Source organism: Agelaius phoeniceus, chromosome 2, assembly GCF_051311805.1.
Source record: "Agelaius phoeniceus isolate bAgePho1 chromosome 2, bAgePho1.hap1, whole genome shotgun sequence".
Lineage (NCBI taxonomy): Eukaryota > Metazoa > Chordata > Aves > Passeriformes > Icteridae > Agelaius > Agelaius phoeniceus.
Window position 1 is genome coordinate 103,604,844 of NC_135266.1, and position 11,750 is coordinate 103,616,593.

The 11,750-nt window shown below is 39.9% G+C and overlaps 1 protein-coding gene across 1 annotated transcript; it reads left to right on the forward strand.

The window, feature by feature from the left end:
• Window positions 1–349: 349 nt before the first annotated feature.
• On the forward strand, window positions 350–10,625 carry MRPL39 (mitochondrial ribosomal protein L39). The gene is made up of 10 exons (XM_054654988.2): window positions 350–581; window positions 1,796–2,002; window positions 2,226–2,365; window positions 3,006–3,105; window positions 4,372–4,439; window positions 5,714–5,826; window positions 7,345–7,410; window positions 8,635–8,788; window positions 9,774–9,821; window positions 10,494–10,625. The coding sequence occupies exons 1-10, from the start codon at window positions 365–367 to the stop codon at window positions 10,578–10,580; spliced, it is 1,200 nt and encodes a 399-aa protein (XP_054510963.2). The 5' UTR covers window positions 350–364; the 3' UTR covers window positions 10,581–10,625.
• The last annotated feature ends 1,125 nt before the right edge of the window (window positions 10,626–11,750 follow it).

Consider the following 11,750-nt stretch of genomic DNA (forward strand, 5'->3'; position numbering starts at 1 on the left):
CTTTTCTGTAAGTTTTCTTCAGGTGCTGGAAGGCCACACCTAGGACACCCTAAAGCTTTCTCTTTTCCAGCCTGAACAGTCCCAGTTCTTTCAGCCTTTCCTCCTGGAAGCGGAGGTTCTCCATCCCTGTGATCCCCTTGGTGCCTGCTCTGGCCTGGCTCCAGCAGGTCCCTGTCCTTGCTGTGCTGGAGCCCAGAGCTGATGCAGCCCTGCAGGTGGGGTCTCAGCAGAGGGGGCAGAGGGGCAGAATCCCCTCCCTGCCCTGCTGCCCACGGGGCTCTGGATGAGCCCAGCACACGGGGGGCTCCCACAGCCCATGGCTGGGGCATGTCCAGCCTCTCACCCACCGGGATGAGATCGTCCGATGATCGCTGCGGGGCCCTTCCGAGGCAGAATACATTCTGTGGCGGCGGTGGCACCGGGACCAGGAGGCTCCCGCCGCCCGGCGGCCGCTCTCGGCACAGCGGCGGAACGGCGCGGCTGCGGCCGGTGTTCCTGGCGGAGCCCGGGCAGGAGGCACCGGGGCTGCTGCGGGAGCATGGCCGCGCCGTGGGCGTCCCGCGGGCTGCGGGTCGGGAAGCGTGAGTGCCGGAGGGAGCCGGGACTGCGGGAGGGAGCCGGGAGTGCGGGGCCGCGCCGAGCTCGGGCTCGTACTGTGGCCGTGCTTTCAGGGGCTGAAGGGGCCTTTTTAGGCCGCGGGGGAGTTGGGCTGTGTGAGGGAAGGGCCTTTGCAGCAGGGAGCGACATTAACCTTTGCATAGGACCAAGTAATTAGGGTTAGAAGAGACTTCTGGAGATCATCCAGTCCTGCCAGGGCAGGGTCACCGCGAGCAGGTGACACAGGAACGTGTCCAGGTGGATTTGTCTCCAGGGAGATACTCCACACCCTCCCAGGGCAGCTTATTCCAGTGCTCTGCCCCTCTCCATGGAAAGAATTTCTTCCTCATGTTGAAGTGATACTTCTTGTGTTTTAGTTTATGGCCCTTGCTTCTCATCTTATTGCTGGTCACCACTGAAAGGAGTCTGGCACCAATCTCTTGGCACCCACCTTTGAGATATTTATGTGCATTAATGAGATTTCCTTTCAGTCTTCTCCTCTCCAAACTAAACAGGCCCAGATCCCACAGTCCCTCCTCACAAGAGAGATGCTTGAGACCCCTCATCATCTTTTTGACCCTTTTTTTTGCCTCAGAGTCTCCTGTTGTGACTTTGGGCAGGCAGTGCAGGGTCCCATCCTGCTGGAGCTGCAGAAGTGCTACCTTGTAAATATTGAGATATGCAATATTGAGGTGGGTGATCAGCAGTGTTGTAGAACCCAAAACCTTATAAAGAGGCTTTGAAAACTCAGAATGGGTCACAGAATGGTTGAGGTTGGAATGGACCACAGTGGGTCATCTGGTCCAACCTCTCTGCTCAAGTAGGATCATCCCAGAGCACATGGCACAGGACTGCATCCAGGTGGTTCTGAAATATTTCAAGTTAGGGAGACTCCACACCCTCTCCGGGCAATCTGTTTCAGTGCAGGAAAGTTCTTCATGTTCATGTGCAACTTCTGTGCATCTGTTTCTGCCCCTTGCTTCTTGTCCTGTTGCTGGGCAGAGCTTGGACCATGCCTGTGACTGTTCCCTGCAGACACTGGCAGACACTGATGAGGTCCCGCCTCAATCATCCCTTCTTGAGGCTGAACAGCCCCAGTTCCCTCAGGCTTTCCTCATTACAGGGATGTTCTGCTGGACTCACCCCAGGATTGCTTGCTGTGGGATTATTGCTTACTCAGTGTCTCTCCTGTGCCCAGGGTACATCTCCACCCCAGCTGTTCCTCGGCTGACACCTGATGAGGTGGTTCGGATGCGAAATGAGCTCTTCACCAAAGAGAAAGAGAGACAATTGTCTCTTCACCCACGGATTGAGAAGATTGAAGTGAAATACACTGGGAAGCCGCACCCTGGCAGTGTGTTTGTCATGAACAAGGCTCTGTCCACGCCGTATAACTGTGCCATGCGTAAGTGGATGCACTTCTGAACTAGCCCCTCATGGCAGATGTAGTGCTGCCAATTGAAATAGAAACAGTTAATTTTTGGAGGCTTATTTCACAGTTCCTCCTTCCAGGTCATTTACAAATATGAAACTTGCAGTTGTTAGAAATGCAGCAGTCTGAACTGCTGATCCTGAAAAATATGGTTAATAACTAACTAATACTTTAGGGGTTTTAAAATTTTCTTTAGATTTAAGCGAATGGCATTGCAAGAACTCTGTTCTGGCTTTCGTGGATGGTGAAATCTGGGACATGTACAGACCCCTGACCAAATCATGTGAAATTCAGTTCCTTACCTTCAAAGATGAAGATCCAGAGGAAGTAAACAAGGTAAGTTATTATCTTGTTCCATTGTAGGTGACCCTGGTTCTCTGTACCTTGTCTCATTGCAGGTAGCCCTAATTATGACCTCTTGATTCTGTGTGCGCCTTTCAGCTCCATGCCTGTCTGCTTTCTTGAACTTTGTTGTCATTAGAGTTCAGACATTTTTAATGTCTTTTTAATGGTGCACCATGGCTATCATTAGCTGGACTAGTGTGTGGGCTAGGTGGTGAATTATTGGCTTTCCTTTCAACTCTTGTATTATTCTGGGATTTCAGATTTAAATATCTCCAGGGTTACATCTGGCTTGCATTCTAATTGCAGGTTTTTTTTTTAAATTCGATTCTGTTTGGAGAATCATCTCTGAATAGAAGTTTAAATGCTAAAGAAAGTAATCATAGAATCATGGAAAAGCTTGGGTTGGAAGGGACATTAGAAGCTCGTCCAGTTCCACCCCCTGCCATGGGCAGGGATGCCTTCCATTAGACCAGGTCGCTCATAGCCCTGTCCAGCCTGGCCTTGAACACTTCAGGGGTGGAATGCTTGGGTTGGCAGCTAGGTTTGTGCATCATCCAGTTAAGTTTTGGGAGATTTTTTTGAATAATTAGCTTCCAGGCGTTAAATTCCTGTTCTGAAATTCTCTTTGCAGGCATATTGGCGTTCCTGTGCCATGATCATGGCGTGTGTGCTAAAGAGAGCATTCAAGGATGAATACTCAGTCAACCTAGTTAAAGCTCCAGAAGTGCCAGGTGATAAAAGTGTTTTATATTGATTATCTTTTGCTGCTTCTCAAGTGAGTGCTTAATAACCAAACCTAGAAAAAAATTACTTCCAATGATTGATGGTACACATTGATATGTGTATTACATGCTGTTGTAGTTGCCTTTAATTTATAATAACCACACTGAAAACAATTTTGTTATCAGTGTTCAGAAAATAGGTCAGTGTGGCCACTGGGTTTCAGACCACTCAGGATTTCATAGCTGAAATTAGTAACTAAACCTCTGTATTGTGAAGTGACATGAGCAAGGTTTCTGGATGTGATGAGACATGTTTCTGTGGAATTTGCTCTAATAACTGCATAACCTTGTCCATCACTTGAGTTTCTAAAAATGATAATGTCTACACCAAACTGGAAGATTACTGAGGTACAAACAAGCTTAGTAACAACTTCTGCTCATCTGTGATCTGATTAAAGATTTAGAAAAGTGAGAAAATGCACAATAGAAGAGATTGTTTCAATAACCAAACCTGCATAATTATGCATTTAGTGTATGAGAAGGTTGGTTGCTGGCCATGCGGAGTGCTATAACTGCTTCTCTTTTTAGCAATTTTAGCATTTGTTGTGATTGGTAAGTACAGGTAAATATTTCAGTTCTACCAGAATTTGGAATAATCTTGGATATACTCAGCTATATCATTGTACTGCATATATAGAAATAGTGTGATCTTACTGGGTTCATAGATTGGATTTCTAAATAGCCATAACTCAATATACACAAAAGAGTGTTCTAAGAACTGTCAGATAAATTTGTGTTGCCTTTACCAGAAATCTGTGCATTGCTTGTGTCATGGATTAACAGCTCTAATATTGTCTGATTTTTCTATGCAAAAAATTCCTCTTTATAATTTAATAGCTCACATTTATTGTATCAGGCATACAATGGAAAAACAGTGAAATATTTTAAAAGTGAGTGGTTTTGGGTTTTTTTGCAGTGTTAGATGCAGTTTTGTGAAGCAGTTTATTTTTTCTGCTCTTTATTGGGATTCTCTTATACTGATGTTACATTAAAACTCCTTTCAAATTACTTTTTCATTCAGTGAAGTGAAATTAAAATAACACAAGTTCAATCTGTCATTTTATAGTATAATTAGAGCTGAAAACTTTTGTGATGAATTTATAGAAGTAATTCTGTTTTTCTTCTAATTTATTTTGTTGTAAGAATATGGTATGATGGTAAAATGCGTATTTTGTTTCAAACATTAATATTTTTATCTTTGGATTGGAATTGCAGTGATCTCTGGAGCTTTCTGTTATGATGTGGTTTTGGACAGTAAACTGAATGACTGGAAACCAACAAACGTAAGCACTTTTCAGGCATAAACCCTGGAGTTCTAGAGTTTGTGTCCTTGTCCAGTTGTTCTTTTTTGATAGGGGAGAAGAGACAAAGCTTTGTTTCCCTTTTTGTTAGTGCGCATTTGGAGTAGTCTTTGGGAGCTGATCTCTGCATTTACCACACACTGGTGCTATGGCAGAGTGCTCTGATGTTTCCTTTCAGACAAAAATAAACCTTGTGCTGTCATCCACATGCTTTCAGGCTTTAGGTCTGTGGAGCTAGAGAAAATTCTAGTCTGAAGTACAAGTTCAGAAACAGTTGATGGGGCTGTTGGGACCTCAGTGCCATATTTGTTACTGTACAGGTCTGTTCCTCCTCAGCTGCTCTTGCCTGGTAATGTGGATGCAGCCACAGTATTTATGTGAGTAGAGTTTCTGAAAATAAAAGTGTGTATAAGGCATATTTTCTGGTGATTTACAGCAGAATCAGTTTGTTGTTGAATAAAATCTGTGAGCACATTCAGCTGCAGCTTTCCTTAATAGCTTGCTTATGTTTCATGCTCTGCAGTAAATCTAATAATCTGAATGCTCTAAATCTCAGAACCATTTGTGATCACAAATATTTTACCCATCTGGGGCCCATTCTTGTTCTTGTGCCCAAAAAGCAGCAGAGGGGTGTATGGCTAGCAAAGCAATATTGGTACAATGCAGAATTTTTCTTCAATATGATTTTGTGGCTGAAGTAATTTGGTTAGAAATATTTTCTACATGACATTTTAGATGTAATTCCACCTCATAACAATTTCATATTTACGAATAAATCTGAATTACACAGAACCTCAGATTCTGGTCCAAGGTGACAAATTTTTATTTATTAAATATTCAGTACCTTTTTTTCACTTTTATCTATCATAATAGAGCTTATTTATAAGTGAAGACTCTACTCTGGGAAACGAGTTATAGATGAGTATTCAACAGTAGCAAGACTGTGTATGTAGTGCCATGTAGGGAAAACCTACTATTAAACTGCCTACATGTGCAGTTTAATTAATAGATATTGTTTTTGATGGAAAATGCCTATTTCTCATTGAAATGACTGAGCATTGAGTCGGTTCATTAAAAAACTGATGATCTATAGTGCTCTTATGATAATAGTAAGACACTCCTACAGTAAAATTGCTATGTTTAGGGTTTAAAGTAGATGATCTTTGTTGCTTTGACTAATTTTTAGTATTTGTTGTGCTTTATCTGTTCACTACAGCTGTGAAAAGGTGGTTACAGTTTTTATGTTCTTTTATTAGGACAACTTCTGTTCTCTTACAAGGGATGCCAAAAAGCTAATCCATCAAGACCTGCCATTTGAAACACTGCATGTTGAAGCAAAAGTAGCACGTGAAATGTTTCAGCATAATAAGTGAGTGTCTGAATTTGCTTTTCTTTCAAAGAGGCAATTAGAAATCAAGTCAAATCTCTGCTTGGTTTTATGAATCTAAAATAAGATGTGAAGTAAGAAGGTGCTTCTCCCACTGCTCTGAATGAGCTTGTCTCCATTCTCTTCCCACCAACTTACTCACACCAATTTACTTAGTTCTTGTTCTCTTCAGAGGCCAGCACCAGGCACCTTCACTGGATGTATTTTCGTGACAAACTGAAAGACTGAGACTTCTTTTGTTCACTAGTGAGCTTCAAGATTCCACTACTATTAAGTTGAAACTCTGGTGCTTAGCCTTGACATGGTAGCCTTTTCTGAAGGAGTTCCATATTTAAAGAGATGTATATTTTTCATGTCCTGGTATCTTCAAATGAAGATTTAATGAAATGCAGTTTTTGAATTGTGCAGGGGAAAATGGGTAAAATACTTTGGTCTGTGCTTTAAAAAAAAGGTTTGTTCAAAACCTCCTGTCTTCTTTGCTGAAAAGAATACCTCAGCCATGTTTCTGGTCCACAGCTTTTTCATCATGGAGAGATGCAGGGGAAAATGAGAAATAATTTATCATTTTGTGAACCAAAATTAAACTACAGTGAAGCTAAAGTTGCAAAATAGCAAATGTTTTAGCTTAATGCTGAAGGTTGTTTTAATGTGACATATGGATCATCATCTCCACTTTGTTGGCTGCCTTGACAGCAGGTGGGAGCTGACTTTTGATGGTCCCTTTAGATTTTGTGTATGGAAAGCCCAGAGAACACTTCCCTGTCTTGCAGGCAGCCAGCTGTTAATGGCTGCACATTGCATCAGGTCAGTTCAGGTGGTGTCATGGTGTCTTCTAGTCTTACAGGTGACCTGAAAAACTCTTATTTGTAGGAGTAGGTTCATTGTATCTTTCTGAATAAAACTGGTGTGGGAGCATAGCCCTCCTATAAAATATGCACAGAATAGACTGGAATAGATGTTCCAATGGGAATGGACCTACAACAACCTCCTAGTTCAGCTGGCTGACTGATGTGGGGCTGACAACTTACAGCAAGTTATTAAAGGCATTGCCCAGATGCCTCTTAATCAGTGACAGGCTTGGGGCATTGACTACCTCTCCAAGAAGCCTGTTCAGTGTTTGAACACTGTCTCCTAAGGAAATGCTTCCTAGAGTCCAGTTTGAACCACCTCCCAGCACAACATTAAACCATTCCCAAACATCCTGTCTCAGGATCCCATGTTGGCTGTGCCATGATGATTGCACTATTTTTAAAGTGCCTTTCAGTTGTGCTCAGTAAAATCTCTGTAATTTTTCCATGAACTGAGGTTAACTAACAGGTCTGTTAATGAAGCATGTCAATATGTGTTCTCATTAGGAATTTAAACCAGTCTCAAAGCTCACATAAATGGAAGCATGATTTTTTAGGAATTTTAAATGAATTAAATTAGTTTCTGAAGTGCTCTTATAAGAGCAAGGTGTTAAAGGTGAGGATTTTTAAAATAATTTTTTTTCTTGTCCAGGTACAAAATGGAGATGATAGAAAGAAAAGCTGCTGAGAATATGGAAGGAATTGTACCATTATATAGGTAAGCAAAACTGAACTCCCATTCTGTAATGATTCACTGGAACATTTAAGTATATTGCAAGTAGTCTCTGCAAATGAGAAGAGCAAGTTACTTGGATGGTTTTAAATTTAAAGATCATTTGTATTCATTACTGTCTGTGGTCTGTCTTAAGTTGGTGTGGTTTGTTTGCTTGGTTTTTAAAATGTAACTATTATTTTGTGATACTTTGTGATACTATGTTTCTATTTCTTGTTATGTTAAGGGTGGTAAGTGCCAGAGAAGTCTTACTGTTTTCAGTGCTTTTACATGAAAACTAAACAAATCTCTAGAGCTTGACAGACTGAATAAAATACAACCCAAACACTGGTTTCAAAACAAGAGTTAGCATTGCATAATGGATTTTTCTTTCAAAGTTGTCAAGATCTTCCTAACTTGCAATCCACTGTTTTGTAGTGGTGGAGATGAGAATAGAACAGCATCCTGGGGATACATTGTAAGATACAGATTTCTTAGTCTGGAGGCAGGATAATTGTCTGTATCTCAGGCCATTCTCTGTTTTAGGCTGTTCTAGGATATTCAGTTGTGTAGATGGCTTAAGAGTTCCTAATTTGGATGGCTTAAGATGGCTTAAGAGTTCCTAATCTGTATTTGTTCTACCTTAAGGAGCATCATCTATCTAAGGGAACAGATGTCTTTGCAGTGGTGGTTCTTGAAATTTTAGAACAATGTTGTGTCATTCTTTCCTTCCTCCCACTCAGATTTGCTCAATAAAGGGGAAAATGGGCTTACCTATTGCTTTCTGGGAGAGGTTCATTCTCAGTATTGGCTGTACTATGCTGTGTCTCTTTTCTCAATTGATTTGCAGTTTTCCAAGAACTGGAAAGAGAAATAACTGTGCAGGTTGTAAACACTGTACTGTGTAAAACTGGTGATCTTGGAGACAAATGTTTTTCTGGTGAATGACAGTTATCCCAGTTTTAGCGCCAACATGGCATCAAAGACTTTCCTAGACTTGAGGTTTAAATTTCCTAAGTTAATTTAAGGAAATTGTGTGACCTGTACTTTTGGTTTAGGAAACTTCAAAATGCTGAGCTGGAGATTTGTTTAGATTTAGTTTGGGATTTGTGTGGATTTTCTTTCTGTTGATTGGAATTTACTAATCAAAAATAAAACCTAATCTCCTTGTATTTTGCTCCAAATATATTTGGCATATAAACTGGGTTTTTTTTTTTTTGTTCCCCCCAGGTTTGGTGACTTTGTAGATGTCAGTGAAGGTCCTCATATTCCAAGGACAAGTTTCTGTTTCCAGTATGAGATAACAGCAGCCCATAATCTTCAGACTGATCAGTCTGAATTGATAAGGAGATTCCAGGGTGTGTCCTTGCCAGTCCATTTGAAGGTAAGTAATCCATTTTGCACAGGTTTTTCTTCTTTAAATTGGAGCATTTTACCTGTGTTTCCATTTTGTTAGGTGCTATGTTGGTAGCTGAATGGAATTCATAGTTGAGAGCTGTAGAAAGGGAGTGCCCCTGATGGTGACTGTGTTGGATATTTGGGGTTAATTTTCCTGAAACAGTAGTGGATGTGCAGTCAGAACTAGAAAAGTTTGCATGAGAGGGCCCATGATGTTATTTTTTAGTATGGAAGGTGTTGTTTTGGCTGTATAATTTCTGCATGGATATTTCATTCTGCTTGCCTAAGTTGTGCATGCCAGTCTTCTGACATCTAGGCCACTGACAGTGCTTAAAAGAGCAGAACTTTGTGTTTATACTCATGATAAATATACCATTCAAAGAATTTTATGGCACCAAAGTAAAAAGTAGCAACAACAAAAAATGTCCAAGCTCTAATGAGTCTTAAGCAAAGAACTGAAGGTGGAGGCAGGAGTCTTTATTCCCATTCGTGTTGACTTACATGATTTTGACCTTGTTATCTAGCACATGTACTATTGTCTTAGTTGGGGAAGTTTTCAAGGGTTCCTCAGCTGATCTCTGTGTTCCCTTCCTAAGCATAATTCCCTTTTTTTCCCAATTAATTCCTCAAGGATTCCACACAGTGAATGAATCATAGAACCATAAAATGGTTTGGGTTAGAAGGGAACCATACAGTTCCAATTCCCTTTCCATGGACTGGGTTGCTCAGAGCTCCATTCAGCCTGGCCATGAACACTTCAGGGATGGGGCATGTGATGGGTAGACATTTATTCAAGTCCCCCACATGAATATGGGCAAATTGGACACCAAAATTTTAAGTTGTTAAAATGGAACATTTGAACTGGGCATTATTATGGTTTTGTGCCGTCATTTCTATACACTTGTCAAATCTATTCTATGATAAGATTATTTTTTACCTCTGCTAACATCATTTAATGGCATTTCACACAGGCTCACCACACTGTGTGGCACAAGCTGCTGGAAAGATCAAAGAGGCTGGTAAGTCTCACTAGAGGTGAACTACAGGTTACCAAATACAAATGTGTATGCTCTGATAGAGGACACTTCAAATTATTAGAGGTAGGTAGTATACTCAAGAACATATCTTTAGGAATGGAAATATTCACAGGTGAATGGAAATCAGAAATCTAACTGCTTGTTTATTAGAGAATGTGGTAGCACTGTTTCTGAGGTCTGTTATTAAAAAGCATTGCGCCATTTAAAAAACATGTACTATTTGGTTGATATGATTTATCCAATTAAAAAATACTTCAAGGGAAATGGAACTATAAGATATTATAACCCACATATAACCAAATAACCACTATCAAGACATATTTAAACATAGGAAGTCTTTTTAAGAATTAAAGAGCAGCTGTTGAAGAGCCTTTTGATCAACAATTTTACTTACTTGTTTGGCAAGAGACAGAAAAAAAGGTACTTCATGTCTTCTGAAACTTGTTAGCCATGGATATGTTCTGAGTATGCCCCATGGCATCTTCCCTGAACTTAGTTTGAATATTCTTGTTCTTCAGGTTGTTTAATTTTGGAGATAATAGTCTTTGTAGATTGTCCTTTCTTGTTACGGTGACAGTATGAGGGGAGGATTTTCAGGATCAAGGAGAGTGAAATAATTTTTAAAAATATAACAAAATTGATATCTTTGTGCAGGTCACTGAAGAAGAATATTTGGAAACAGCAGCACAATGTCTTGAGGCAAAAGATGGAACTGAAGAAGGAAAACATGTATCAATTTAAATTAAGTTGAACCTCTAAATGTACATAATAAAACCTGTATTTTTACATGGCTGGTTTATGCCTCTTACAAAAATGTCTTGGGTAATTAATTTGAATTCTGTGACGTAAATAATAGATAAGTATAGACACAAGTATACACAAAAGGTTTCAGTCCCCTTTAAAGGTTTCCTTAAAGACAAAAAGGGCGGGTGGAGGGAAGTTAATTTTTTATCTGCAATAACCTGCAAGTTGCTCCTGTCCTTACCTTGGCAACAGTAATTGCATGTGTCCATCCATATGTTGATGCCTACTGCAACCAAAAGTTGAGACAAATAGTATCTTAAAAAGATACCCTTAAAAGTATGTAAAGGTATAATTGCCACTGCTTTACCAGTACAAAAATAGTAGAATGTAAAAGCCAGAAAGTTCTTGGAGTTTAAGGATTTCTTTCTGCTGCACAAGTGCTGTTAATTTTCCAGAATAATACCAAGAATTTAGTTCATTACTTGGATCCCTAGTGTACTAAGATTTATTATGCATTTTCTTAGTTTGATATTTAAATATGGTAACTTCAGTTAAATTTTGCAAGGGGGTTTTGTTAGATGATGTTTTCTAATGTTTTGTATTTTCATTCCTAACTCATTAGAACTGTTCTCATTATACCAGAGGAAATTTTTATTACTTTTTGAAGTGCAAATATTTTCTCCGAATTTCATCCCAATTATTATTTTTACCATAACTGCATCACATAGTTCCTAATCGGTTGACACCACAGTTTTGTGAGAGCAGGGTAGTAGTTCAGTAAAATACATTTAGGTATAACCCATGTCTTCTCAGGATACTTGGAAAATGGATGGGGTTTTTTCTCTTGATTAATATTGTTTATAATGGTATCAGATGCTTATTTTTTAAAATAAGATTGTGGATTCAAAGTTTACCTTCAATGCACACATATGCATTTACACATTCTGTATATTTTCATTAAATTGGACTTGCTGGAGTGTACTTTGGCTTTGAACATGTTGTTCTGGTGCTGTTGAAGAAGCAGGCATTGTTTCTCGTCTTAAGAAACAGAAAAATTTGTTGTGTTGTTTTCTTGGGTTTGTTGTGGTTTTCTTTTAGTTTTGCTTGGTTGGTTGGTTGGTTTATGTTTGTTGTTTAATTCAGTACTTGCCATCTTTGATTAACCCA

What these genes read in the sequence shown, in the direction of transcription:
- MRPL39 (XM_054654988.2), top strand. Translation starts at nt 365, where the DNA reads ATGATCGCTGCGGGGCCCTTCCGAGGCAGAATACATTCTGTGGCGGCG. An exon ending in CGGGCTGCGGGTCGGGAAGC is followed by an intron (nt 582 to 1,795) that starts GTGAGTGCCGGA and finishes TCCTGTGCCCAG; the next exon opens with GGTACATCTCCACCCCAGCT. An exon ending in GCCGTATAACTGTGCCATGC is followed by an intron (nt 2,003 to 2,225) that starts GTAAGTGGATGC and finishes AATTTTCTTTAG; the next exon opens with ATTTAAGCGAATGGCATTGC.